This window comes from Carassius auratus, linkage group LG36F, assembly GCF_003368295.1.
Source record: "Carassius auratus strain Wakin linkage group LG36F, ASM336829v1, whole genome shotgun sequence".
Lineage (NCBI taxonomy): Eukaryota > Metazoa > Chordata > Actinopteri > Cypriniformes > Cyprinidae > Carassius > Carassius auratus.
In genome coordinates, this window is record NC_039295.1 from 1,504,900 (window position 1) to 1,532,585 (window position 27,686).

The 27,686-nt window shown below is 38.7% G+C and overlaps 1 protein-coding gene across 2 annotated transcripts in view; it reads left to right on the top strand.

Annotated features, from left to right (window-relative positions):
* nckap1l (NCK associated protein 1 like) overlaps window positions 1-27,686 on the top strand; it is a 59,224-nt gene that overhangs the window by 26,900 nt on the left and 4,638 nt on the right. For both annotated transcript variants that reach the window (XM_026240797.1, XM_026240796.1), the window contains 12 exons: window positions 2,658-2,790; window positions 3,434-3,553; window positions 3,849-3,988; window positions 4,072-4,203; window positions 4,758-4,976; window positions 7,052-7,182; window positions 7,429-7,526; window positions 7,647-7,740; window positions 22,789-22,871; window positions 23,133-23,213; window positions 23,630-23,723; window positions 23,816-23,932. In XM_026240797.1, the coding sequence (XP_026096582.1) occupies window positions 2,658-2,790; window positions 3,434-3,553; window positions 3,849-3,988; window positions 4,072-4,203; window positions 4,758-4,976; window positions 7,052-7,182; window positions 7,429-7,526; window positions 7,647-7,740; window positions 22,789-22,871; window positions 23,133-23,213; window positions 23,630-23,723; window positions 23,816-23,932 (1,442 nt within the window). The remainder of the gene's footprint in view (window positions 1-2,657; window positions 2,791-3,433; window positions 3,554-3,848; window positions 3,989-4,071; window positions 4,204-4,757; window positions 4,977-7,051; window positions 7,183-7,428; window positions 7,527-7,646; window positions 7,741-22,788; window positions 22,872-23,132; window positions 23,214-23,629; window positions 23,724-23,815; window positions 23,933-27,686) is intronic.

A 27,686-nucleotide genomic window follows, 5' to 3' on the forward strand; every position in this document is an offset into this window, starting at 1 on the left:
GTAGGCAAGACCTAAGGGATGTGATCCAGACAAGGCATCAGCATTCTCATCTGAATCAGAGTGATACTTAAGTATCTACACATTCCCTTTAGGGGTTTTTACATCTGCCCTTATCTTCCCCTTCCTAATTCCCCTATAACCACCAGCTCTCCACCTGAGCAAGTTTAGGTGGGAAATTCTTGCATAACAAGTCTCCCATGCTAGACCTATGATGTTTTGGTTGGTTCTATGTTTATATTAACCACCATACTGATGGTCTGGACTAAAGGTATTCGCCCCTTGAGCAGGGCTACAGCGCAGGAACCAGGGTGGGTCAGTATGATCCATTCTGTATATACTTATATATGTATCAAATTGCTGGTGGTTTTGTGTGTTCCAAACTCTGTGAGTTTCTTTGCAGTCCTTAATTTCAGTGTTTACTAAACTGCATTATGTCCAGTCGGTATCATAGCCCTGATTATGGCTTCATGTTTCTGGAATCAGACGGCCAGATCACAGGTTTCTGCAGGAGCCTTCTTGATCATCAGGCCCGGCATGGCACTGCAAGGAATTTCATGGATGCCCGGCCATGTCACCCTGAGGGGCTCCCTGGTCACTTGGATATCCCTTGTTTCTGACACATCAAGCGGGAAGTGGAGGTGGCAGTTGCTGAAATCTTTTGTATATGGTGCCTCAAGAGATGCTCTCCTTACCAAAGGTTTGTAAATTGTCCCATGCGGTTCGGCACCACTGAAATGCTTAGGAAGCTTTAAGTATACATGCTAAGCTCTTTGTACTTTCTGAAAACCATATGTTGGTGAGTGTGTACGCTGAACACTTTGCGCACTTTCTAAAATCCACGTAGGCGGTAAGTGTTCACGCAAGACTGAAATCCTGTATGGTAAGGGTTAAGCACTCAGCTTCGCACCCTTTCTTGAGCTGGTTAGACCTTGGTTCCTTGGGCTCCACTTAGCCATTGTGTCTTTATTTATACACTTCAAGCATCGCTTCCCTCAACATGAGGGGCTATTTGGGCTGTTCTTGTGGTAGTTTAGCAGCGCTCCCCTTAACCAAAAATGGTCACCTATGTCAAGTCAAGTCTTTATTTTGCCAGAATGACCCACATCACCTGGAATTCATTTTGGTGAATGAATGAGTGTGCTACTCTCTTTCTGAATTCGGAGTTCTCCTCTCAAGTGAAACTGAGTTCTCCGGTTTTTCCCTAGATCACTCCAGCATTATTTCCACAGATTGAGTTGATGACTATCAAACATATTGTTTTGGGATGCACCGTTCCATCTATGAGCTGCTCTATCAGAGTGCCACAAGAGCCCCTCCTTAGAACAGTATTAAAATCCGTGTTATGATAAGTGTGCATGTGAAGTCTTTGTGCACTTTCTGAAATCCACACTGTGGTTAGTTTGCACGCTAGTGCTCTGCATTCTTTATAAAATCCTATATGGTGAGGGCTTCGCGCGGTGGAGTCCTGCCCTTTTTTGAGTCGATAAAAGCCCAGTTCATCTTGGGCGCCACTCCACCTATGTATCCTCGGATACCTGTCTAAACAGGGTGTTGCTACTAGGGATCTGTTGAGACAGCTCCTTCAGCAAGCTTATGCAAGAGCAAGCGGTAGCCCCTGTGACACAGGCAAGACTTAGTATAAAATGCTTGGTTCTTTGCCGTATCCCTTTAAAGGAATCTTTCTTGATTCCAAGCATTCAACTCTACCCTGGGCCGAGGCCCTAACAAGTAATGTTATTGATGTAGCCTAGGCCTTTGGACATAAGGGGTAATGTCATTGGACAGCCATCTAACGTCCCAGGGGAAACTCCTATGAAAATGGTAGAGTTGGTATTTAGTGTTCGCCATGATTCTGGCCTGCATGGGTATACTGTTCCCCATAGTGACCCCTAGATGGTGCAGTTCAAAGTTCCCTTGAAAGGGAACATCTCAGGTTACGAATATAACCATGGTTCCCTGAGTAGGGAACGAGACACTGTGTCATCTAGCTCCCTGCCATGCTTCGGACGCAAGCTTCAGACGAAAAAGTGAATGACAGGTTCTCCCGGTGCCTATTTATCTATAGTCTTGCTGGTAGTGATGTTGGAGGCTCGTTGGTGTTTTCAATGTATGCTTCAAAAGATGGTTTGCGCTGGCACAAGCTGTTAGTAGATCTGGCCCCAATCTTCTAAAATCATGTGATAGGCTTGTGTGACATCTGTTTTGTTATTCACAGATAATCTAACCCCTCTGCAGATTCTTTGAAATAGAGTTCAAACTACATTGATACCATTTGACATCAATGACCCCAAACTGTGTTGGTTCTTGCATGTTTCCATTGATGTTAATACCATTTCAGAGCCATACTGTAGGTTTCAAATACTAATCAGAGGAGAAGATTTTAATGAATGATTTTTCACACAGAAGATCATATTGAGAATACAGAGTGTGATCCACAGAAGAATGCTTTTCTTTAAGGACTCATTCAACCACAAATACATACAGTACTGTACACTGTTAAAAAAATCGTATGGTTAAAGTTACCATGACCAAATCAAGCAAGTGATATTTTTAATATTATACACGTTGAAATTTTGTATCATCTGTAACTCTTAAAAAATGCATACAGCTCAGAGATACAGACATTATTTTGAGTTGACATGCCTGTAATGTTTCAGTTTCCACGAACGTGTGTTTGAGAAGCTGTTCTCTCAGAGCAGTGAGGATGTGTCCATGCAGCGCCACATCACGGCTTTCCCGGTCATCTGTTCACACTTCAGTCAGTGTCTCCATCCTCTTTGTCCAGAAGAGGTCAGTACTGTTAACATGACTCGCCAATGTATTAGACTACTCTTATATGTATATAAGTAAGCTTGACCAGCTTGATCATGCAAGACACTCTTTAGATGTTCTCATGGTCTGGGCCATAAGAGCCAACTGAGTCACACCTTTATAAACAAAGTCAGTTGCATCTGAGGGACTGTCACAATGTAAATTAACCTAATTGATAGATAACAAGCAGTATAATATATCAGTACTGATCCTCACATAATTTGACAGCATATCATTCATGATGCCAGTACTGGGTCCATTTCCTTGTTATTGTGACCACTATTTAAGGATATATTTATTATTCCCCTCAGACTGTCCAGGTACCCATCAATTATCTTTTATTATGGACTTTGTGTTAAAAGCATTAAAAATTGCTATCTTGTATCTCACAGCCCATTTGTTTCAATCAAGAGTATTTTTGTTACTATCATCTATCATCATTATCATCTACAGCAGATAATATATGCTACATTAAGCCGTAATGGCCAAAATTGTAGGGATTTAATATTTCTTTTTTACTGCAGATCATTTTCAAAGGAAAATATGTAACAATGTTTGCACTACTACTAAATGCTATTCTGTCATGTGTTTCTTGTTAAATGCATGCATGTGCATGGATTAGAATGAAGATATCGAGAATCAAAGCTTGAAGCTGTGTGTGACCTTTCTAGAGGAGATTTCCCGTCAGACGTGTACGGTTGTGCTGGGGATATGTGCTGAACAGTGTAACCTACATGAGAAGGTACATTGCGAGGTTGCTTAAAACATAGTCATGATTCAGTGTGACTTAAAGACACAGGGATCTACCAACATAAAACTTAATTAAAGTCATAATTAAAGGGGTCTGGATATAGGCTTAAGATATAATATCACATATCAATATCTCTTTACGAATATTATAGACTGGATAGGCATTCTGCAGAAGAAAACGAAGAGAAAATGTTTTTTAAAAGACAACAATCAAAAACCATTGTAGAATACTGTAACATCAGTTATAAGCATGCAGTGCTTTTCAGCTGTGTTGTGCTGTGTTTTAGTTATTGCCCAAACACAGTGCTGAGACCATCAGTACCGCACGCAATAAAAAACTGAATAAGTCATTACCAAAGAAAGGAGATGTGCCTAAAGAGAAACCAGGGACAGAAAGCATCAGGAAGGACAGAGTCATCGTCACAAAGTATGTATCATCTTGCAGTATCATTATAATAACAGTTAGCTGTACTGTAGATATGAACACTCACTGGCTTTCTTCTCTTGTAGTTTGGATAAGATGCACCAGGCACTAACAGACCTGTGCGCTTCCTACAGTATCTGTGCTAATTTCACCGTGTTCAAACACATCATTGTACCTGCTGAATTCCTGCTCTCACAGCTGGAGATCAGACTCAACAAGTATGGCTCATTATTAAGTATTTATAATGAAACTGCACTGTTGACAAGATGAGTTTGTTAAAAATCCTCTCAGGTACACATTGTGTTTTAAAGGCATACCCCAAGTTCCCCGCTTTTTTTTGTGATTACAATGAAGCACTTAAAGTGGAAGTAAAAGCAGAATGAAGAAGTGTATATTGTAAGGTGTTATATTATCATGCACAGAAAATGTTTTCACACTAAAATAATGTTAACACAGATATTGTTCACACCTGAAGCTGTCTATTCGAACTTTTACAGATTGGCCCCATTCCCTTCCATTGTTCGTGCCTCACTCTAATCTAGACTTTAGCTTTTCTGTGCTAATAAGCATTATGCCTCAAGATCAACTGTCAATTGAGCTTGTTTTGAACACAGAATATTCCTATAAAGTTTGTTTGAGAGAGAGTCAGCCTTCACAACTGTAAAATGTAAATCGAAAAGCATTCGCTAAAAACACAAGTCTGACAAATCATTAATCATTCATTGTTTTGTTCGTTCAGCATTACTGTGACCTAATGAATAGAGGTTTACAGGGTTATTGTGCAGATGGCCAATTATAACCAGAGCACTCATGAAATTGCCCGACCCACTGACCTGCTGGCTGGGATTCAAGCATATATTACAAGTCTGCACAGCCTCAGCTGCTACATCAACATTGATGTCACACGACTGGTAAAGAGCGTCTTGTTGCAGCAGACGCAACCGCTGGACTCATATGGAGCACAGACCATCACAGCACTCTATACAAATTGGTAAGTCCTCATGAAAATGTAATAGCTTACAGGGCCATTCCTTCTAAGCTGAGACTTTCCCTCACTACCAATAGGCTGTGGATCAGTGACCAACTTTCATGAAATCAAACCAAACTGGTTCCACTCTGACCAAAGTGTGCATGTGCCCAGTGTACATAGATGCCATGTGTTGTTCAAACAAATGCATGAATTGACTCAATGACACTCAAAGGTTTTTCCTGTACTCTTTTTACACTACTCGCTGCCACCAGTCTCTGCTCCTGACCTTCATCCAGAGATGGATTGAAGAAGGCAATGGCACTGTAGGCAATGCCAGTTTAGAAAGATTTTAGCCCTGCACCCGCGCAAACATGAAAAACAGCCTGCGACAACAGTAAAAAAGAAACCCAATTCCATGGGAAGACCGCAGACTTAAGAAACACTACTGTGATGCATAGTAATGTCTACAATGTCTGCTTGAAGAGGTGGTCTCAGTACGCTTTCAAACGAACTCTGGAGCGGTCCGTTTGTGGTGAGAAGGTGATCCGACCTCGAACAGACCCAACTGCAAAAAGTACTGATCATTTTTGGACTGAACCAGCTGCCGTAGTCAGCTGCGCTGTGCATTATGGGATGAGGAAGTGTTTGTTGACAGTTTGCACTTTAGCATGGCAGCTCGTGGACAAACTTGGAGTAGTGAGGAGGTGCGGAGCCTCATAGAAATTTGGTCTGATGACCATGAGCATGTCAGAGTTAAGAAGAATTAATGCACGCCTCTGCTTGAAGTTACGAGCAATTCCCGCTCGCCGTTTGCAGTGCATTAGAATGTTGTTTTCAAGCCGCATTCGCGCTTCATGTATTGTTTGCATATTGTGGTGTATATAAACAATGTACTAGATTATGGCCAGGGATAAAACCAGCCCGCGCTGTCGTCTCTCCATAGTGTTGTCTCCGTGTTGTTTGCTGGCTTTCCCTCTAACGTTGAATTCTCCCACATGTAAATTCTGACCAATCGAAAAGTAGTTTAGGAAATACGTCATGGCCAATGAGTGATGTGGATGTTGTCATGTGACTCCATTTTGGGTTTTTTCAACTGTTTCGGACCGAGGCAATCAGTGTGGTGTGAAAAGGAACCAAAAAAGCTGAAAAATGCTACAATGTATAATTTTTTGCCCTTGGTTCGGACCAAATGAACTGAACTAGATATGTGAAAGCACCCTGGGAAGTCCTGAAAAGTGACACCAAAATTTTTCCCCTGGTGGCTGGCTGTAGTATAGTTAAAAAACTCTGCGCTCTCCATCCCAAATTGGACATAAGCCAAACTAAAAGTCAAATTGCACTTCATATAGATTTGAAGAAGACCTGGACTCCAAATGATATCATCGGCCAGCCCCTATACCTGGGACACTTTTCTAAAGTGGAAGGAAGTAGAGACGAGTCATTCATCTTTTTTTTACAGTCTATGGTTCACATACGATAACAACAAGTGAAAATAATGCGGGCAGACAAAAAAAACACTTTCAGTTTGAATGGCTGCTTCATGTCTCAGCTGAATTTTCTTTTTCAGTTGTTTCTTGATGTGTGGCCCCTTGATCCAGTGCTGTTTGTTCACTCTGTTCTTAAATATCTTTTTGCTGTCTGTTTTACTGACTGAGAAACTGCATCAGATGAATCAGAAAGAGATTGATCTGAACAAATATGAATCAATTCAGACTGGTTTGACAAGCTGTATGGCTAATTCGCTCAGACTGATAAAAAAGGATTAAATCACAAATGAGTTTGACAATTTTTTTTTTTACAGGTACACATGATAACTTGTGAAATATTGGCAGGGAAAGCATTTTTCCGGTCAGTCAGAATGCTGATGATAAATACAGCTGTACAGCTGCTGGTGCTGTCTGCATTTTCAGATTGGTTACATATCAATAATGGAGTCCTGAATAACTGAAACACTGATTCATTCCGGAACTGCCTTTATGAGAGTGTCACTGATATACATTTGTGCTGTCGTTCTAAATATCAGATGTGTGGTCTCTAATTTAAATGTGGTTAATGTATTTAAATGTGTTCCTGGTTCAAATGGTTTCTGTTGTCAGGTTTCTGGAGGGTCTCTTGCGTCAGGCCAGCAATGCTCTCATAGTCCACTGTCCCACCAAACAGTGTTTTGTAAACCAGAATACTGAGAATGAGCAGAGCTTTCATGCTGAGGAATACTCTGACATTTGTGGTAAGCTGAAAATTAAGATAATATTTCAGCTACATTATAGCTATTGAATATTTTATTTCACATTTTTAATGGCCTACTGGATATGTATACCGATTCAATTTATTTTTGATACATGTAATCTAAAGCATTTGTTTCATATAATATTAGTCCTCACTTCCTCCTTTTGTATTTACTTAAAATTGTATTATTATATTAAATAGATACATGGCAAAATCCTTGTGATTTTTTGGTGACATTTCTGTGTAGGTTTGCGATCGTTAGCTGAACTGATTGGCCCTTTTGGACTGAAGTTTTTAAATGAGAACCTCATGTGGCACATCGTATCCCAAGTTGGAGAAATGAAGGTATGAGGCCTTTCAAAATGAAGACAAAATGTTTCTTTTGACATAATTTACAAACATGGCTAATTAAATAGATAATTAAAGTATATAAATGATTGAAATAAATCATGTTATCATTGTCAGAAACTTGTAAATGAAAACATGGATGTCCTGGTGCAAATGAGAGATAACTATGAGAATCCTGAAACAATGAGTGACCTTCAAAAGAAACTGACAGGTACAATTATGGAACCTAAACTTACAAAATGTGTTACTCAAGCTTAAATCTTATCTGTCAAGACTTAGAAACTTATATCCTACAACCCCAATTCCAGAGAAGTTGGGACATTTTGTAAAATGCAATAAAAACAAGAATCTGTGATTTTGTTCATTCTCTTTTATTGACAAAAGTACAAAGAAAACATTTCCAAAGTTTATACTGACCAACTTACGTGTATTTTGTAAATATGAACACATTTTTATTTTGATGGCTGCAACACACTCCAAAAAAGTTGGGACAGAGGCAAAATCAAAGTAAAACTCTGATGTGTTATGTTTTTTGTTGGTGGTAAGTTGCATGGGGGTGACGTTCTTCCACCTGCACACTAGGGGGCATAGGCATGGCATTATGCTAGTTGTGGAGGCTATATGATTAAGACACAGGTGAGCCAGAGGAAGGACGATCAGGAGAAGCCACATAGTTTTTCAACCGTGCATGCGTGCAGGTGTGGTTTTGATCATGTTCAGCTATTGGCACTATGTTTAATGTTGTATATGGATGAGCTCAATTGACATCAGTAATGCAAGCAGCAGTGTTTGTAAGTAATTATATTCTTCATTGAATAAAGTGTTAATCGAGTGCCATGGGAGACCTGATTTCTTGCACCATTACGCGTTGGAGATGACTTCAAATTCCCTCAAATGTTTTTTTTTTGTGGTACGATCGCCATTACAGTAAGTTGAAAAACTTCGCTTCAATGGACGGATAGCGCGGATGTTGGAGGGCAGAAGCACAGCACTCCAGCTGATTCTAATGATTGAACGCCGACAGGTGAAATTGGACGCTGAGAAATGAAAGTGGCTTAAAGCAACGCTGGAGAATAACGGTAGGATTGTTTTGGAATTGTTATAAGTTGTGTGGAAGAGAGTGGACTTCTCACAAACAGGATATAGGTAAATTCTGTCTCAATTCTAAAATAAAGCCTTTGGCAGCTTGTCTAATCATCATAATGAGTAACGTGGACTTGAATGCACCTGTCAATCAAGGTGAAACGGAGAATGAACTTGGTAAAAGACCAGTTAAACTCACTGTTAAAGCTTTGAAAGAAAAAATAATATCACATCAAAAGGAAAGGAACCTTAGGATAAAAAAACTGTATAAACTAAGAAAGGAAGTTGAGCAATGGATGCTTTCAAAAACCAATGTGTCTGAGGTACAGATGAGATATGATACCTTTTTAAAATTGAGTGTGGAAACAACAGAGTTGCATGAATCATTGAAACCTTTGTTACCAAATGAGGAAATGTCAAAACAAAATAAATGGTTTGAAATCGAAATGAACGGTAATACAGAAATGATAAAAAGAATTGAAGGGTGGTTGCTTGACATCAAGGAGCAATGCAAGGGTGATGAAAATGATGGTGGTGATGATGTTGTTGATGGTGAGGTTGATAACGCTGTGCAACATACAACTGTGATCACTGATGAGATCGGTCCAAATGACAGTATTTCTAATGTTAATGAAAAAAGGTGTACATCAGCTTCTTGCTCCAGCCACAGGTCTTTAAGGTCATCAACCTCCTCTGCGTACCTTAAAGCAGAGGCTGAAAGAGCCGCTCTTATTGCTAAGGCAGCTACCCTAAAAGAAAAGCATGAACTGGAGGTACAGGAGGAACAAATTAGACAAAAGAAGGAGGTGCTTGAATTGCAAAGTCAAATTGCTGCTCACACAGCGAAGGTTACGGTGCTTAAGTACAGAGGTTCTGATGTGCAAAGCTCCAGTGCACATTCTGATGGAATGAATTCATATCTGAAAAGGTCAGAGTACAAATCCTCTCTTAGATCCTCTGCTATGGAATTTGTTCCACAAAGTTCAAGCTATCATTTCAATCATCCACCAAAAGGAGGCAGTAAAGCCTCAGTGTCAATGGAAACATGTCTCAAGGATTCAAGCCATCAGTTAAATTATCCACCAAAAGGAGGCACTAAAGCCACAGTGTCAACTGAGGCACGATCTAAAGAAACCAGTTTTCAACAAGGTGGAACACAGGTTCATGCTCTGCTTCATAAACCTCAACAAACCAATCACACCACATATCATACACCGGAAACGGCTATGCTTTCCACGCAGGAGTCCATGCAGCGTGATGGTTTATTGCAAACCAACGTGGAACAACAAAATGTTCTCACTATTATGCAAAGGCAAAACGACATCACTGCTTTGCTAGTACAGCAGCAGTCTTCACTATCATTACCCCCAAGGGATATACCAACCTTCGATGGAGATCCTCTCGAGTACAGAACATTCATTAGAGCATTTGAAAATGGAGTAGAAGGAAAGGCTGCTAGAAATCAAGATTGCTTGTACTTTTTAGAGCAGTACACCAAAGGACAACCTAAGGAGCTGGTCAAGGGCTGTCAACACATGCCACCTGAAAGGGGGTATCAAAGAGCTAAGACACTTCTTCAGAAATGCTTTGGAAATGAACAAAGAATTGCCACAGCTTACATGGAGAAAGCTCTGGGATGGTCACCAGTGAAAGCAGAAGATGTCAAGGGCTTGCAAGCCTTTGTTTTGTTTCTACGGGTTTGTTGTAATGCAATGGAGGACATTAGCTACATTACAGAAATGAATATGCCATCCAATATGCGTGCTATAATTTTGAAGCTACCATATAAACTGAGGGAAAGGTGGAGAAACACGGCTTATGACTTGCAGGAGAGGCACTGTCGTCAAGCAGGTTTCAGTGACATTGTCAGTTTTCTTGAGAGGCAAGTATCTATTCCCTCTGATCCACTCTTTGGAAATATTCAGGATGCATCCATTTTACCATCAAAATATCATGTTGGCCATAAAGCCCCCCAGATTCGCTTCAAGGGAAGGGGAAGCAGTTTTGCTACCTCTGTGGAAGCTGTTACTACTGGAAACACACATCAAGTCTTAAAAGAGAAAAATTTAACTAAGTCAACAAAGGTGACGTGTCTGCTGTGTGAGGAGGGTCACAGATTGGAGTGTTGCCCCAGACTAGAAAAGAAGCTGCACAGAGAGAAAATAGATTTTCTAAAGGTGAAAGGTGTTTGACTGTTGGACACATGAGCAAAGACTGTCATAGACGTCTATCTTGCAAGTTGTGTAACCTGAAACATCCTACCTGCCTCCATATTCATTCAAAGGAAAAGGAAATCAAATTAGAGGACACACACCAAAAAACAAGTCATGTAGTTTCTCCTAAGACTTGTGGCCATATAGGGGCCGGTGCGCAAGACTGTGTTTTGCCAATTGTGCCTGTACAAATCAAGGCTGTAAAAGGTAGTAAGGTGCTGAAAACCTATGCATTTTTAGATCCAGGCAGCACAGCCACCTTCTGCTCTGAGCGACTCATGAGGGAACTAAAGGTGAGAGGAAAAAATGCCAAGATCCTGTTGAGAACCATGAGTCAAGAAAAGTTTGTCGACAGTCATGTCATCTCAGGACTGGAAGTATCTGCACTCAATAGTAATACTTTCTTTGAATTGCCTGATGTATTTACACAATATGTGATGCCTGTGACTCGTGATAACATTCCACGACAAGAAGAGCTAAGTGCCTGGCCACATTTACACTCTGTGGAAATTCCTGTCATCAATGCGGATGTGGATCTATTGATTGGAACCAACGTTTCAAAAGTAATGGAACCATGGCAAGTGGTAAACGGCAAGGATGGAGGACCTTATGCTGTCAGAACCCTATTGGGATGGGTTATTAATGGACCACTAAGAGGAGGCAATGAGACTGGAATTAGCTACCCTACCAGTACAGTCAACCGAATATCTATTGCTAACATAGAGGAACTGTTGGTGAAGCAATATAACCATGACTTTAATGAGAAATTAACAGAGGAAAAGCCAGAAATGTCGAGAAGATGTCAAGTTTATGGAGATCATGAACAGTTCAGTTGAACTCTGCAATGGTCATTACTGCATGAGATTACCTTTCAGGGAGGAAAATGTTATCATGCCCAACAACCGTCATGTTGCTGAACAAAGGGCCCTCTTTTTGAAAAGGAAATGAATGAAAAATGTTACCTTTAAAGAAGAATATACTCACTTTGTCAGTGATGTCATAAATAAAGGATATGCAGAAAAGGTGCCAGAAAATCAAAGGAAGGGAAAAGAAGGAAAAGTCTGGTACGTCCCGCATCATGGCGTGTACCATGCAAAAAAGGGAACATTGCGGGTAGTATTTGACTGTGGTGCAAGCTTTAAGGGGATGTCGCTCAACAGTCAGCTACTTCAGGGACCTGATTTGACAAATTCATTGCTTGGAGTTCTGATTAGGTTTCGTCAAGAAGTTGTAGCAGTGATGGCTGATATACAGGCGATGTATCATCAAGTTAAAGTGACAAAACAGGATGTTGATTTTCTTCGCTTCCTGTGGTGGCCAACTGGCGAATTAACACAACATCTTACTGAATATAGAATAATTGTTCATCTGTTCGGTGCAATATCATCACCCAGCTGTGCCAGTTTTGCCCTAAGAGAAACCGCTGGGGACAACAGGGCAAAGTTTCCAGTACACGTGACGGACAGGATCAAGCACAATTTCTATGTAGATGACTGCTTGAAGTCCCTACCTTCAGAAGCAGAGGCCATAGCCCTGGTGAGAGATCTGACAACTGTATGCCAGTCGGGGGGGTTTCGGCTGGTGAAATGGATTAGCAACAGCAGGTCAGTGTTGGAATCTATTGATGTGGAAAAAAGAGCTAAAGAAGTGAAACAATTGAATCTCGACAGAGATAATCTCCAAGTCGAGAGAACACTTGGACTGCAATGGTGTGCAGAAACTGACACCTTTAGGTTCAAAATGGCAGTTCAGGAAAGACCACTGACAAGACGAGGTATCTTGTCTGTAATAAGCTCCGTGTACGATCCCATTGGATTTTTAGCACCCTTTGCTTTACCTACCAAGTTGATGCTGCAAAATCTCTGTAGGTTGAACTGTGGTTGGGATGATCACATTTCCCCAAACTGCCAACTACAGTGGGTGGGGTGGCTAGAAGATTTAAGAAAGCTTAGTACATTTAGCATACCAAGATGCATTAAGCCAAAAGATTTTGGACCGCTTACCAGTGCCCAATTACATCACTTCTCTGATGCCAGCGAGGACGGATATGGTACAGTATCATACCTGAGGATGCAGAATGACAAGAAGAAAATTCATCTTGCCTTTATTCTAGGAAAAGCAAGAGTTGCTCCATTAAAGAAAGTGACAATCCCAAGGATGGAACTAACTGCTGCTGTGCTTGCAGTTCGAATTGATAGGATGTTGAAAACAGAATTGCAGCTGGAGTTGGAGAATTCTACTTTTTGGAGCGACAGCACAACTGTACTAAAGTACATTAGGAATGAAACAAAGCGTTTTAATACCTTTGTGGCCAATAGGATCTCAACAATAAGAGAAACCACTGCTGTTTCACAGTGGAGGTATGTTGATACAAAGCAGAATCCTGCTGATGAGGCTTCACGTGGGGTGAAAATTGAGTACCTGCTCACGGGCAGCAGATGGATCCATGGCCCAGATTTTCTTCTAAAGAATGAAAGGGAATGGCCTGTTAACATTGTGGATTCTGTCTCTGTCAGCAGTGATGACCCAGAGGTCAAAAGAGAGGCTACAGTTAATGCTGTAGTCATTAAAGATATCCTAAATGTAACAAACACTGTCAACACAGATGCACAGAATTCAACAAATCAGTTGATAAATTATTTCTCTTCATGGAAAAGGCTAAAGATTTCAGTTGCTTGTTTTCTACAGGTGAGAAAGATGTTGCTGCTGTTAAGTCAGAAGAGAAGAGAAATACAAGCTTCTGTGTCCAGCAGTGGACTTGATATAATTCAACAAAAGAACAAAGTGGAAAAGGAGATGCAAATATTCAGAACCACACTGACTGGTCAAATCATGTCCCCTGAAAATCTTGAAACCTCTGAAAATGCCATCATTCGATACTGTCAATTAGACCGGTTCAATGAGGAAATAACTGTTTTGAAAGAGGGAACATCTGGAGTGAAGAAAAGCAGTCATATTTACAAACTTGATCCAGTATTAGAAAAGGGGCTCTTGAGAGTGGGTGGAACGCTCAGTAGAGCAGCAATGCCTGAGGGCATGAAACATCCAGTCATTTTAGCTAAAGACCAACATATCTCCACTCTCATTCTTCGCCACATTCATGAGCAGTTAGGACATTGTGGAAGAAATCACCTGCTTTCTCGACTTCGTCAGCGGTATTGGATTACCAGTGCAAATGCTGCTGCTAGAAAGATTCTTTCATCTTGCGTCATTTGTAGACGCTTTAGAGGGAGGCTGGGTGAACAAAAGATGGCAGATTTGCCAAAAGACAGAATTCAACCTGACCTCCCACCATTCACAAGTGTGGGTGTTGACTACTTCGGGCCTTTTGAAGTGAAGAGAGGCCGCAGCTTTATAAAGCGCTATGGTGTTATCTTTACCTGTATGGCCAGTAGGGCAGTGCATTTGGAAATGGCATATTCATTGGATACCAGTTCTTGCATCAATGCACTGCGCAGATTCATATCTAGAAGAGGCCAGGTATCGCACATCAGATCAGATAACGGAACTAATTTTGTTGGTACAGAACGTGAGCTAAGAGAGGCTCTGTCTGCTCTTAATCATCAAAAAATTCAAAAGGCATTACTTCAGTCAGGAGTTAAATGGAGCTTCAACACTCCTACTGCATCACATCATGGTGGAACATGGGAACGAATCATTCGTATGGTCAGACAGGTGCTGAACTCAGTCCTTCATCAGCAAAGTATGGATGATGAGGGATTACAGACTCTTTTATGTGAGGTGGAAGCCATATTGAATGACCGTCCAATCACTAAATTGTCAAATGATCCTAATGATCTGGAACCCTTGACCCCAAATCACATCCTCTTGTTGAAAGGCAAACCTGCACTCCCACCTGGGCTTTTTGAGAAGAGTGATTTATACACAAAACGACGTTGGAGGCAAGTTCAGTTCTTATCGGATCTCTTCTGGCACAGATGGATCCGGGAGTACTTACCTCTGTTACAGGAACGACAACGGTGGTCTAAGGACAAGAGAAGCTTCATCATTGGAGACATAGTCATTGTGGCAGACTCTACTGCCCCTCGTGGATCCTGGATGTTAGGGAAAGTACTGCAGACCTTTCCTGACCAACGGGGACTTGTGCGGTCTGTTAAAGTTCAGACCAAATGCAACATTCTGGAGAGACCAGTCACAAAGATTTGTCTTCTGCAAGAAGCGGGATAAAGATTGATGTATACATGGACATTATGAACTAAAAGCCCATATGTGCATGATGGATATTTTATTGGCTCCATTGTTTGTATGGTGTTTAATTGTTACATTATTATAGAGTAACAATCAGGGGCCGGTGTGTTGTAGCCAATTCTGATGTGTTATGTTTTTTGTTGGTGGTAAGTTGCTTGGGGGTGACGTTCTTCCACCTGCACACTAGGGGGCATAGGCATGGCATTATGCTAGTTGTGGAGGCTATATGATTAAGACACAGGTGAGCCAGAGGAAGGACGATCAGGAGAAGCCACATAGTTTTTCAACCGTGCATGCGTGCAGGTGTGGTTTTGATCATGTTCAGCTATTGGCACTATGTTTAATGTTGTATATGGATGAGCTCAATTGACATCAGTAATGCAAGCAGCAGTGTTTGTAAGTAATTATATTCTTCATTGAATAAAGTGTTAATCGAGTGCCATGGGAGACCTGATTTCTTGCACCATTACGCGTTGGAGACGACTTCAAATTCCCTCAAATGTTTTTTTTGTGGTACGATCGCCATTACAAAACGGTTATAGAAAATATCCACATTAAGCAGTTTTGAAACAGTTCACAGTAAGCAGGTGAACTGGTAATAGGACAAGGTTTTATTGATCATGTTTGGGTATAAAGGGAGCATCTCAGTCTTTGCAAACAAGGCTTGATCATGACTCATCACTTTGTGCCAAATTTCATGAGAGTACGTCATACAAATCAAAAAATCGCATTTCACAATGCAAAATCACAAAGAATTTAGGTCTTACACCAAGTACCATGCTACATACCATACATATTGTGAAAAGACTCAGGGAATCTAAAGAAATCACAGGACATGTAGGCCAAGGCAGGAAACCTCAGTTGAATGTGTTTGACCTTTGAGCCCTCAGATGTCATTACATAAGAAACCATCATACTGCAGTGTGAAATATCGCCACACGCGCTCAGGAGTAATTCAGAAAACCACTGTCATTTATCACAGTCTGCTGCTGCATTAGGAAATGTGACTTGAATATCTGTTACTCAAGGAGAAAGCTTTACATCAATTCTGTGCAGTGATGCTGCAGGTTATCTGGGCCAGAGCTCATCTCAGATAGTCAAAAAGACAATGGAAAGGTGTCCAGATTTCAACTTGTTTCCTGGGAAAATGGATTTCGAGTTCTTAGTCCCAAAGACCAAAGCAACTATCCAGATTTTCATTAGCAACAGAAGCAAAAGCAAACATCTGTCATGGAATGGGGTTGCACTGGTGCTAACAGCATGGGTGACTTGCATATTTAGCAAGGTAATGTTGACATGGAGCCATATATTGGGATTATACAGATGTACATTGCCGTCAAGATGATGTCTTTCATGGGAAGTCCATGGTTCTTAGATCAAGACAGGTATCATTCCGCATGTGCTACAACAGTGTGGTTTCGTAGACTCAGAGTGAATGTGTTAGACTGGCCAGCCTCCAGTCCAGATCTGACTCCAATTGAAAATGTATGAGCAGTCATGAAAAAAAGAATCAGACAATGACAATCAAAGACTGATGAGCATGTGAAGCCTTGTTTCGAGAGAGACTGGACAAAATTTTGCTTGCAAAACTTTAGCAATTAGTATTCTTAATTCAATGAAACATTGTAATCAAAAGAAAGGTTTACGTTAAACGTGCCTCTGTCCCAAGTTTCAAAATCTAAATTTGTTCAAATTTACAAAATACATTTATGTTGGTCAGTGAAAACTTTGGAAATCGTTTCTTTGTACTTTTGTCAATTAAATGAAAGTTAAAGAGAATGAACAGAATTAGATGAAAAAACTTCACTTTAAAACAACATTCAATGTAGCGTAAAATATTATATTTCCCTGATTAAATTAGCATTTATTATGGCCACTGCTTAGCATACCTCTGTATACAAATTGATTATGGACCAGCCACCAGACATGCTTACTTTATAAGCGCTTTGCAAGTGCCAGTGAAAAAATCTGCGTAAATATAAGAAGCATTATGTATATTTATCAGTAGTGGTAAGGACAGAAAAGAACAATGGAACGCTCCCTGATCTAGACTGTTTAGCAAGAGCAGCTTCAGTTTCTTGAGCATAATCAGGAGGGGAACTCTCTTTCCAAGACCAGTTGTCACTATCTGTAAATTATTTTTTTTTTAATTTAATGTTGCTAGTAGTAGTAGAAGCCCTTTATTGTCACTAGTCACAAGTACCAGAGAAATTAGCCACCAACCTGTCCATACATACACAACATACATACAATGGGGTATACAGAATAGGAAGACAGGGAATTGAGGAAGAAATACAGCATAACATTGGGAAAGTGAGGAGAAAAACAACAACACTCATACTATGCTCAGTCATGACGGGCAGCCTTGTGAGGCTTTGGACAGCTGTTCCCGTCTTCTGAATTTTCCGATAACCCAGGGCAAACCCTTACGAAAGGAAAATATATTTACCAATATATTTCTTAAAATATATTGTGATATATTGTAATATATTATTTTCCCTTTTTATTTTCTAATATTTTATATATTTCAATACATTTAATAATATATTGATGATACATATATTATATAATATATTGCAAAATATACAAATGATTGCGGCTTTCAATATATTGCAATATATTGGAAAAAATAAATATATATAAGAATATATGCCTAATATATTACATGATATTTTCCAATATACTGCAATATATTTTTGTTTCATAAGGGAAGCCTAATCCAAATCAGCAGAAGACCTGTTATCATGGTTCCTAATAGGTAGATGTCTTCAATGTCCTCCACAGAAAGAGGCGGCAGACACACGACTCGCTATCTCTCCCACGCGTCCATCGTGTAGCCAGCTGCAAACGTTCTGGCAGGGCAGTCAGGTTCCCCCGAACCCAAGCTCCTCGTCCAGAAGATGGTGTCAATTGCATTGAGAGACCAATTTATCAAATCTATGTTTTTAGTTTAGGCAAGCAGTGCAGAGAGAGTCTCTCAAAGTAGACGAGACAAGAGACAGTCGAAGCAGGCAAAGCAGGGGAGGAGAGGAAAGAAATGTGACCGCCTCCGTTGAGAGCTGAAGAGAAAGCAAAAAAAAAAAAAAAAAACAATCCCGACAATCAGCATTAGAATTTGCTGCTCCTTTTCCACTATGTACAGCACTATTCTCTCACACACACACATTTCCTCCGTATTAAAGGTGCAGTGTGTAATATTTTTCAGAATCTGTTGACAGAAATGCAGTGTAATTTACAAACCCGATTCCAAAAAAGTTGGGACACTGTACAAATTGTAAATAAAAACAGAATGCAATGAAGTGGAAGTGTAAAATTTCAATATTTTATTCAGAATACAACATAGATGACATATCATATGTTTAAACTGAGGAATTGTATCGTTTTAAGGGGGGGGGGGGGAGTTGATTTAAAATTTCATGCCATCAACAGACATAAAAAAAACGCCATGTTTATCACTGTGTGGCATTCACTCTTCTTTTTATAACAGCCTGCAAACATCTGGGGACTGAGGAGACAAGTGTCTCAAGTTCAGGAATAGGAATGTTGTCCCATTCTTGTCTAATACAGGCTTCTAGTTGCTCAACTGTCTTAAGCCTGGCTCACAATACTGGATTTTTAGCTCTATTTAGCCCAAATTTCCCCATCCTGAGAATCGGAGCAAAAATCTTGTCGAGCACCTCGATCTGTCCCGATGTTCAGCGCGGATTATCTGGTAATGTGATGCATTCACCGATCGAATCTCGCACCAAGCGATCTGCTCGCACACAAATCAGGGCAGCCCCGATTATTATCAAACATGTTGATCATGATGACACGGGATGATGATGGCTATCACAGCCAAAGCACAAAACTGCAAAACAGCTGATGTGCGGCTTCGTTGGATAGTTGAGATGGAGGATATAACTGTTTCTTGACATTTTGTAGTAACACAACTGCCTGTATAAATTGGAAAAAACGCATCAATACTATAAGGAGAAAGAGAAGTGCTGGAGTGAAGTATGAATGCACCAGGTGAATGCACAAAGCTAGCACCCTTAAAAAAAAAAAACTCAGTGACGATCTGCTGCGTGAGATTACGTGAGGCGCTCCCTCTGGCATGATAATCTTAATAATATCTTGCAGTGTGTGATGTGCCACGATGTTCAAATCTTGTAGTGTGTGCATGTTTAATATGTGTAAGCTGCCACATGCACTCATTCAACCCCAGACCATCAGAGATGCAGGGTTCTGAACTGAGCGCTGATAACAACTTGGGTTGTCCTTGTCCTCTTTAGTCCCGATGACATGGCATCCCAATTTTCCAAAAAGAACTCAAATTTTGATTCGTCCGACCAGAGAAGAGTTTTGATGAGCCTTGGCCCAGAGAAAATGCCTGCGCTTCTGGATCTTGTTTAGATATGGTTTCTTTTTTGACCTATAATCAGAATAAGAATAAGCTTTATTGGCAGATACAAGGAATTTATTTATTTTTGTGACAAAAGCTCCACAGTGCAACAGAATGACAGCGCCAAAACAAAAAAACACATAATAATAGAATAAAAAATACAAAGATTACAAATAAGCTGGTAAGGAATGACAATATACAAATTGAGAATGTACGGCAGATATATTACAAAAAGCAGTTATGTATGTACAGGTATATTATGTGCAAAATTTAAGTGTACACTAAGTATATGTGTTAGATAAATAAGTGTATGTGTATATAAATATAAATAGTGTAGTGTGTTCCACAGATATTATCAAGTGTTCATTAGATGGATTGCCTGAGGGAAGAAACTGTTCTTGTGTCTGGTCGTTCTGGCGCTCAGTGCTCTGTATCGTCGACCAGATGGCAACAGTTCAAAGAGGGAGTGAGCTGGATGTGAGGGGTCCAGAGTGATTTTACCAGTCAGTCAAATTAACAGATAAACGCAAGACAGAGAAGATGTGAAAACTGTTGAAAAGGAACTGAATGTCTTTTGCCAGATCTTTTGTCAGTTTGAAGAGTTGAATGTTGAAATGTTACTCGTGTTGTCTGATGAAGATGGGCAATTAGATCAGATTAACTGGTTTAAACCCAAGATTGTACATTTTCAGCAGTTTACGTTTGATGTGGGAAAAAAAGGATTTCAACCACACATAAAGGAAATGAGTCTGATGAGCATGATGAGGACAATGATGGTGTTAACCCAAGTGATAGTGTGTCAGAAGTGACGGCTCCTCATGATAGAAGGAAAAGTGGATCTGTGACAAGCAGTTCTGTGGCATCTTCAAACAGTTCTGCTCTTGTCCAGGCAGTGGCTAAGCATGCGGCACTTTTAGTCCAGGTATCTGCTTTAAGAAAGAGGCAAGAATTAGAGGCTGAACGGCTGAACGAGAACATCTTGAACTGGATGCAGAAATTACTGCATCAAATGCTGAACTCAAAGTGTTAAAAGAGTGCGAAGAAGGTCAATATGGCATGAATGATTATTACAGGTCACAGTCACAAGCTGGTGATTTATTCAAAAGCCAAAAGGAATGTCAAGTTCAGCCAGTGTAGAAAGTCTGAGCCTATGTCAACCATGCCAAGATTGCTGCTCTATCCAGAGACCATTTTAACAAACCACATATCATGTTAAAACTCTGTGCCAAGTGATGTAACTCCACAATGAGATAACTGAATTGTTGGTAAAGCAGCAGAGCTTATCCCAGTTACCTCAAAGAGATGTATTAAAATTCTCTGGAGATCCTCTTGCCTATATTTCTTTCATAAGGACATGTGATTGAGAACAAGACTAATAATCCACAAGACAGTTTATACTACGAACAGTTCACAAATGATGAAGCCCAACTTCTTGTTCGCAGCTGTGAACATATGAGTCCTGCTAAGGGATATAAAGAAGCCAAACTTTTCCTTCAGCAGCATTATGGCAATGAGCTGAAGATAGCTACAGCTTACCGCGAGAAAGCTCTAAAATAGCCACAAATCAGAGCAGAGGACAGTAACGGAATGAAAATCTATGTCTTATTCCTTATTGGATATAGAAATACCATATACCAGATATAAACATCTAGGTGTCCTACATATTGTCAAACATGAAGATAACCGAAGTCCAAAGTCTGATGACCATGACTTAGAATGGTCTTCTTTCACTAGGTCAGGAAACTTGTGGATATACTGGGGCTAGCGATGATGAATGCATTTACATTTACATCTACATTTACATTTAATCATTTAGTGGATGTTTGCAACTTACAAAAGAGAACAATAGAAGCAATCAGACCAACGAGAGAACAACAACATATACAAGTGCCATGACAAGTCTCAGTTAGTCTAGTATAGAACCTCTAGCTAGGTTTTTATTTTTTTTTATTTTTTTTTTAGAATAGGATAGACAAGAAAAGTAAACTTATTCTAAATTTTAGAATGAAAAACTATAGTGTCTTGCACCCACTATTAAAAAAAATATATACAAATTATATCTGGTCTCTGAATAATTTTTGGTTTGACTGTATATCCTTTATTTATTTTCACACTTAATTATGCCCATTAAAATATATTTTACAAGTTTTTGTTACTTTCTTTTTTTTTGCTTCATGGTTCATCATCTGTTATTTAATAGCATTAGAGCTGCTCCATTGCAGCGATTTAGTAATGTAATGACGTGCGTTGCAGTAATGAAGGGAACCACTCGTTATAAATCTCCTGTGATATGTTTGCAGTGTGTGTGTTCATATGAAGAGCAGCACATTTAATTGACCCATCTCCAAAATATGTCTTCTGCAGGAAGCTGTTTGACTTATTAAGTTATGACTCCAAAGACTCTTCTTTTTTGGTAAATGTATAGTTTACATTCCCATACAATTAGCCATAATTTGAATAATTATATTTAACATTAAAGTTAGAAGTGCATAAGTAGGTATAATTTTCCTGTGTTTTGATTTATGTTTATTTGAATAACCCCCCTCATGTTCATTCTGTGATGGTTTGCTCCGTTTTATTATTGGACTGTCTGTAGGCACCTTTTTTAGAGCTCCTTTTGTGAGAAGGAAAGATGGAGCTACACAGTATTATGATCAGTGTTTATTTTGTTTCTGTTTATTGAGCAAGAACATCCGGTAAACAGTTGAAATTTAAATGAACACCTTTTGAAAAAAAGTAAATTCTTTGCCCGCGAGAACAAGAAGAAAAATAATTGCTACTACAAAGAAACAGCATTGCTTTTCTCAGACGTTGACATCTCAGTCCTGTGTTGGCCACCACAGCTTATGTAGCTTATTAACAACCTCACCACTAGATGCCATTAAAATTTACATACTGCACCTTTAAAGCTCCCTTTAAAATATAATGCAATAACCAGAAATGGCAAAAATGTGCCAGAAATACAAATATAAGATGATTGCTTTAACCAATACCCTGCAAAATTAAAGTGAAATACACATTTTATTTAAAATAGCTCAATATAAACATTTTATTGAATAAACACAATCAAATGGCAGTAAATTATAATATTTCAAAAAATTAAATCTTTTCTTTTTTTCATGAAAATGAATGTTTGTTTGATGATGTTTTACTAATTCATAATTCTCATCTTCTCTTATTGCTCTGTGACCTTGTACTCTAATTAACCCTCTGGAGTATACTTGTTTTGAAGAATCTTCTCCTGATAACCCCATAAAGAACTAAAATTACACTTTCACTTTTGATAAGAGCAATACATCAATTGAATCTGGAAAGAGTCTATTTTTATTTTTTATACAGTTGTGTATCATATTTTAATTTTTTTTATCAGGCAGTGAGAACGTTTTGAAGAGAATGACTATTGTTGGTGTGATTCTGTCATTTCGCTCCATGATCCAAGATGCTCTTAAAGAGGTGAATGTCTTTATTTATGTCTCATAATTAAGGTTGAATTGGAACACATTCGATCAAGTGTTTTCTACTTTTTATATATTACAATAATACTGTATGCAATCTAATACTTTTAATAAATGTATATATATATTTGCATTTGCATTTATCATTGCATGTGTAGCTTCTTATAGTATATAAATCATTATTAAGGCATGTTATAATGTACTGCCTGGTTTATGAGTGAGCACAGGATGTAAGTCTACTGATTGTTTCCATCTGTAGATCATGGACAGACACTGCCCATATCTAATGAGACCCATCAGATGTCTGAAGGACTTCATCTACTCTGATGTTGACATCAAGGTAAATCAAGTCACTGCTACTGGAATAACATTTCTCCATTTAGCTTTTTTCTGTCTGTAGGGAAGAGAGAAAGAGTCAACGCAAAACTTTGATCTTTGCAACATTAACATTGTTATTCATCTTAATGGAATCAACACTGAACTAAAATGAGCTGGATGAAGACACTATTGTCTTCCACAGAGCAGTTAAGTGTTTGACTGATTAATTTTACAACATTAATATTGGTGTTTCCTGTTTATTGTGAAGATGCTTTGAAACTATGAGAAGTGTATAAAGCGCTTCAGAAATAAATATGATTTGAAGTCCTTTTATTTAACATTTACATGTTGCTTTTTTCATCATCACAAGAAATACCTAATCTCAAGACTTTTCTCTTTTTGGATGATTTTCTTTTATTTTTTATTTTTTTCATGTAGGTTACACTCAGTGTGTATGAAATGGCTTCGGCAGCTGGTTTGCCATGTGAGATCGACCCTGCACTGGTTTCAGCCATAGCAAACATGCAAACAGGTGAATTCCAGATATAGAAGTTTGTCTATCTGGAACGACGTCTCTAGTTAATCTAATTTTTCCAATTAATTATTCATTATTCTCCTTGCCAGACAACTCATCCATTGAGGAGGAGTTCAAAATCACCTGCCTGCTGCTGGTTTTTATAGCAGTGTCTTTACCCACCCTGTGCATGGATCCAAACTCATTCTACACCCGAGAACATGGAGGTAACATTGGGCAGAAGAGCAGGGGGTATTCCAAAAAGCATGTTATGTGACATACCCAGGTATGTTTAAGGATAAGCAAACGGATAACCTCAGCATTCGGTTACAAAATCTGAGGTTATTTTCAGGGTATGTACTGTAAGTAACCATGGTAATTTGCACTCTGAAGATAACACGTGTGCGACGGATAGCACACAGCATTATATAATATTACAATATGTAATATAGCCTATAAATATATATATATATATATATATATATATATATATATATATATATATATATATATATATATATATATATATATATATATATATATATATATATATTGCAATGCTCTCTTGGCAGGTCTTCCAGACAAAACTTGAAATTCACTATAGCATCTATAAAGACAGCCTTCATGCTTTTAATGTGAAACTAGCCACAGCTAGACAGAACTTCTTCTCAAACCTTATAAACAGTAACTTAAATAACACTCGTACTCTTTTTGCCACTGTTGAGAGACTGACAAACCCCTCAAGTCAGATTCCCAGTGAAATGCTCTCAGACAGCAAATGCAATGAGTTTGCATCCTTCTTTTCTGAGAAGATCATCAATATCAGGAAGGCGATTAGCACATCCTCAAGTAATGCACAGGTCAGACAGATTCGGCCAAAATATCAAAAAGATACTATGTCTATTTTTGAAGCAATTGATAGCAAAATTCTGGAAGACATAGTTCAGCACCTAAAATCGTCAACGTGCTATCTTGACACACTTATCTTTTTTCAAAAGTGTGCTTTACTGCTTAGAAGCAGATCTTTTAGAAGTGGTGAATGCCTCACTTCTTTCTGGGACATTTCCAAACTCCCTGAAAACTGCAGTTGTTAAGCACCTCCTGAAAAAGAGCAATCTTGATAACACCATTTTGAGCAATTTTGGACTAATATCTAATCTTCCTTTTATAGGCAAAATTATAGAAAAGGTAGTTTTTAATCAGCTGAACAAATACTTAAACTCAAATGGATACCTGGACAATTTTCAATCTGGTTTTCGACCGCATCACAGCACAGAGACAGCACTCATTAAGATAATAAATGATATTCGCTTAAATTGTGACTCTGGCAAAATATCGTTGCTGGTATTGCTAGATCACAGTGCTGCATTTGACACTGTCAAATGTTATGACATTTTATGTTAAGTGTATGTAAATTCATGTTTACTTCAGATGTAATCTGCAGTGTTTACGGTCTTTTGGGGCAGTATAAGCGATATATTCAAATCATTAAGGTGGGTGTGTCTGCTGCGCACTGATGACACAGGTAACTGATCCAACACAAAATATAGCCTATTTCTTTATAATTTTTCAAGAATTGTTAAACATGAACGTATTAGTATCAGAAATGGATTTGAATATATCACAATGGATAATACAATTATGTTGTTAATTGTTCATGATGCCCACTACTGTAATGAACGTAGCTTTTTAATAAGTAGGGGAAATTTGCGACCTTTAAAAAAATAACCTTTACATGCCTAGGGTGTTTGCATTGTAATAATGTACAGAAATACTTCAGATTTATAAACGCTGACTTGTTAGGTGATGTTTTCTAAATAAAATCATACAACTTCCTATTAATTCAATAGAACGTTTACGCACCCTAGGGATTACCAATATGACGGCGCAGCGGCTTCACTTTCATGACATCATGAGCAATCCAGTTCTATATTATAGATCAGCGATTGCATTATGTTTTCACTGTTATTTAAAAAAAAAAAAAAATCATTTTCTAACTGTTTTAAATTCATTTTAAATACTGTATTTTTCGGACTATATAAGTCGCATCAGTCCAAAATACGTCATGACGAGGAAAAAAACATATATAAGTCGCATTTATTTAGAACCAAGAACCAAGAGAAAACATTACCGTCTCCAGCAGCGAGAGGGCGCTCTATGTGTTCAGTGTAGACTACAGGAGAACTGAGCAGCATAGAGCGCCCTCTCGAGGCTGGAGATGGTAATGTGAACTCTTGGTTCATTTCTCTTGGTTCATGTAAAATTAATTTTGATAAATAAGTCGCACCTGACTATAAGTCGCAGGACCAGCCAAACTATGAAAAAAAAGTGTGACTTATAGTCCGGAAAATACGGTAAGTAAATTTTTATATATATATATATATATATATATATATATATATATATATATATATATATATATATATATATATATATATATATATATATATAATTTTTTTTTAATTGCTTGTTTTATTCTTGTTATTTTTCTTCATTATTATTTTACTTTCTTTTATGTAAAGCACTTTCAATTACCATTGTGTACGAAATGTGCTATATGAATAAACTTGCCTTGCCTTGCCTTTAACACTCACCATTCTAAATCTATTCTTAAAACACAATCTAACTACATTTCTAATCTTTCTATATTCTTGTCATTTATTATGTAATTGTGTGTGTGTGTGTGTGTGTATATATATATACATTTTCATGCATTTAGCAGACACTTTTATCCAAAGTGATTTACAGTGCATTCAGGCTGTCATTTTTACCTATCATGTGTTCCTTGGGAATCTAACCCCCAACCTTGCGCTTCATAGCTCAATGCTTTACCACTTCAGCTACAGGAACACTTATATGTATGTATGTATGTATGTATATATTTATGTATGTATATGTGTATGTGTGTGTGTGTGTGTGTGTGTGTGTGTGTGTGTGTAAAGACCTCTAACAATAGCTTGCTCTATTCTTTTTTTATTCTATATGTTTTGTTTTTAATTATTATATTATTTAAAAGCCCATGCTACATGTACTGTGTTAACCTAACTGAGACTTGTTATAGCACTTATATATCATTGCTCTTTTTATTGTTTTTGATTGGTTCCACTGTCCTCATTTGCAAGTCGATTTGGATAAAAGCGTTTGCTAAATGAATAAATGTAAATAAGTGTATGTATATATATATATATATATATATATATATATATATATATATATATATATATATATATACATTCAAAGAGTTTTCTTTATTTTCATGACTATGAAAATTGTAGAGTCACACTATATAGATAAATAAATAAAGAAAACTCTGTGAATGAGAAGGTGTCTCCAAACTTTTGGTCTGTACTGTATATATAAACCATTTGCATCACACAGTGCAAAACATCTCCTTCGCATAGAGTAGATCAGGTTGTTGATTGTGGCCTGTGGAATGTTGGTCCACTCCTCTTCAATGGCTGTATGAAGTTGCTGGGTATTGAAAGGAACTGGGAAACACTGTTGTATAGACCAATCCAGAGCATCCCAAACACGCTCAATGGGTGCCATGTCCAGTGAGTATGCTAGCCGTGCAAGAACTGGAAAGTTTTCAGCTTTCAGGGATTGTGTACAGATACTTGCAACATGGGGCCATACGTTATCACATTATCATGCCGCAACATTAGGTGATGGTAGTGGATGAATGGCATATCAGTGGGCATCAGGATCGTGTCACAGTATCTCTGTGCATTTAAAATGCCATCAACAAAATGCACCTGTGTTCATGTCCATAACATACGCCTGCCCATACCATAAACCCACTGACATCAGCATACCGCTCACCCTCACGATGCCATACACGCTGTCTGCCATCTGCCCTGTACAGTGAAAACCGGGATTCATCCGTGAAGAGAACACCTCTCCAAAGTGCCAGACGCCATTGAATGTGAGCATTTACCCACTCAAATCGATTACGACATCTTGTTATGATAACCTTAAGCA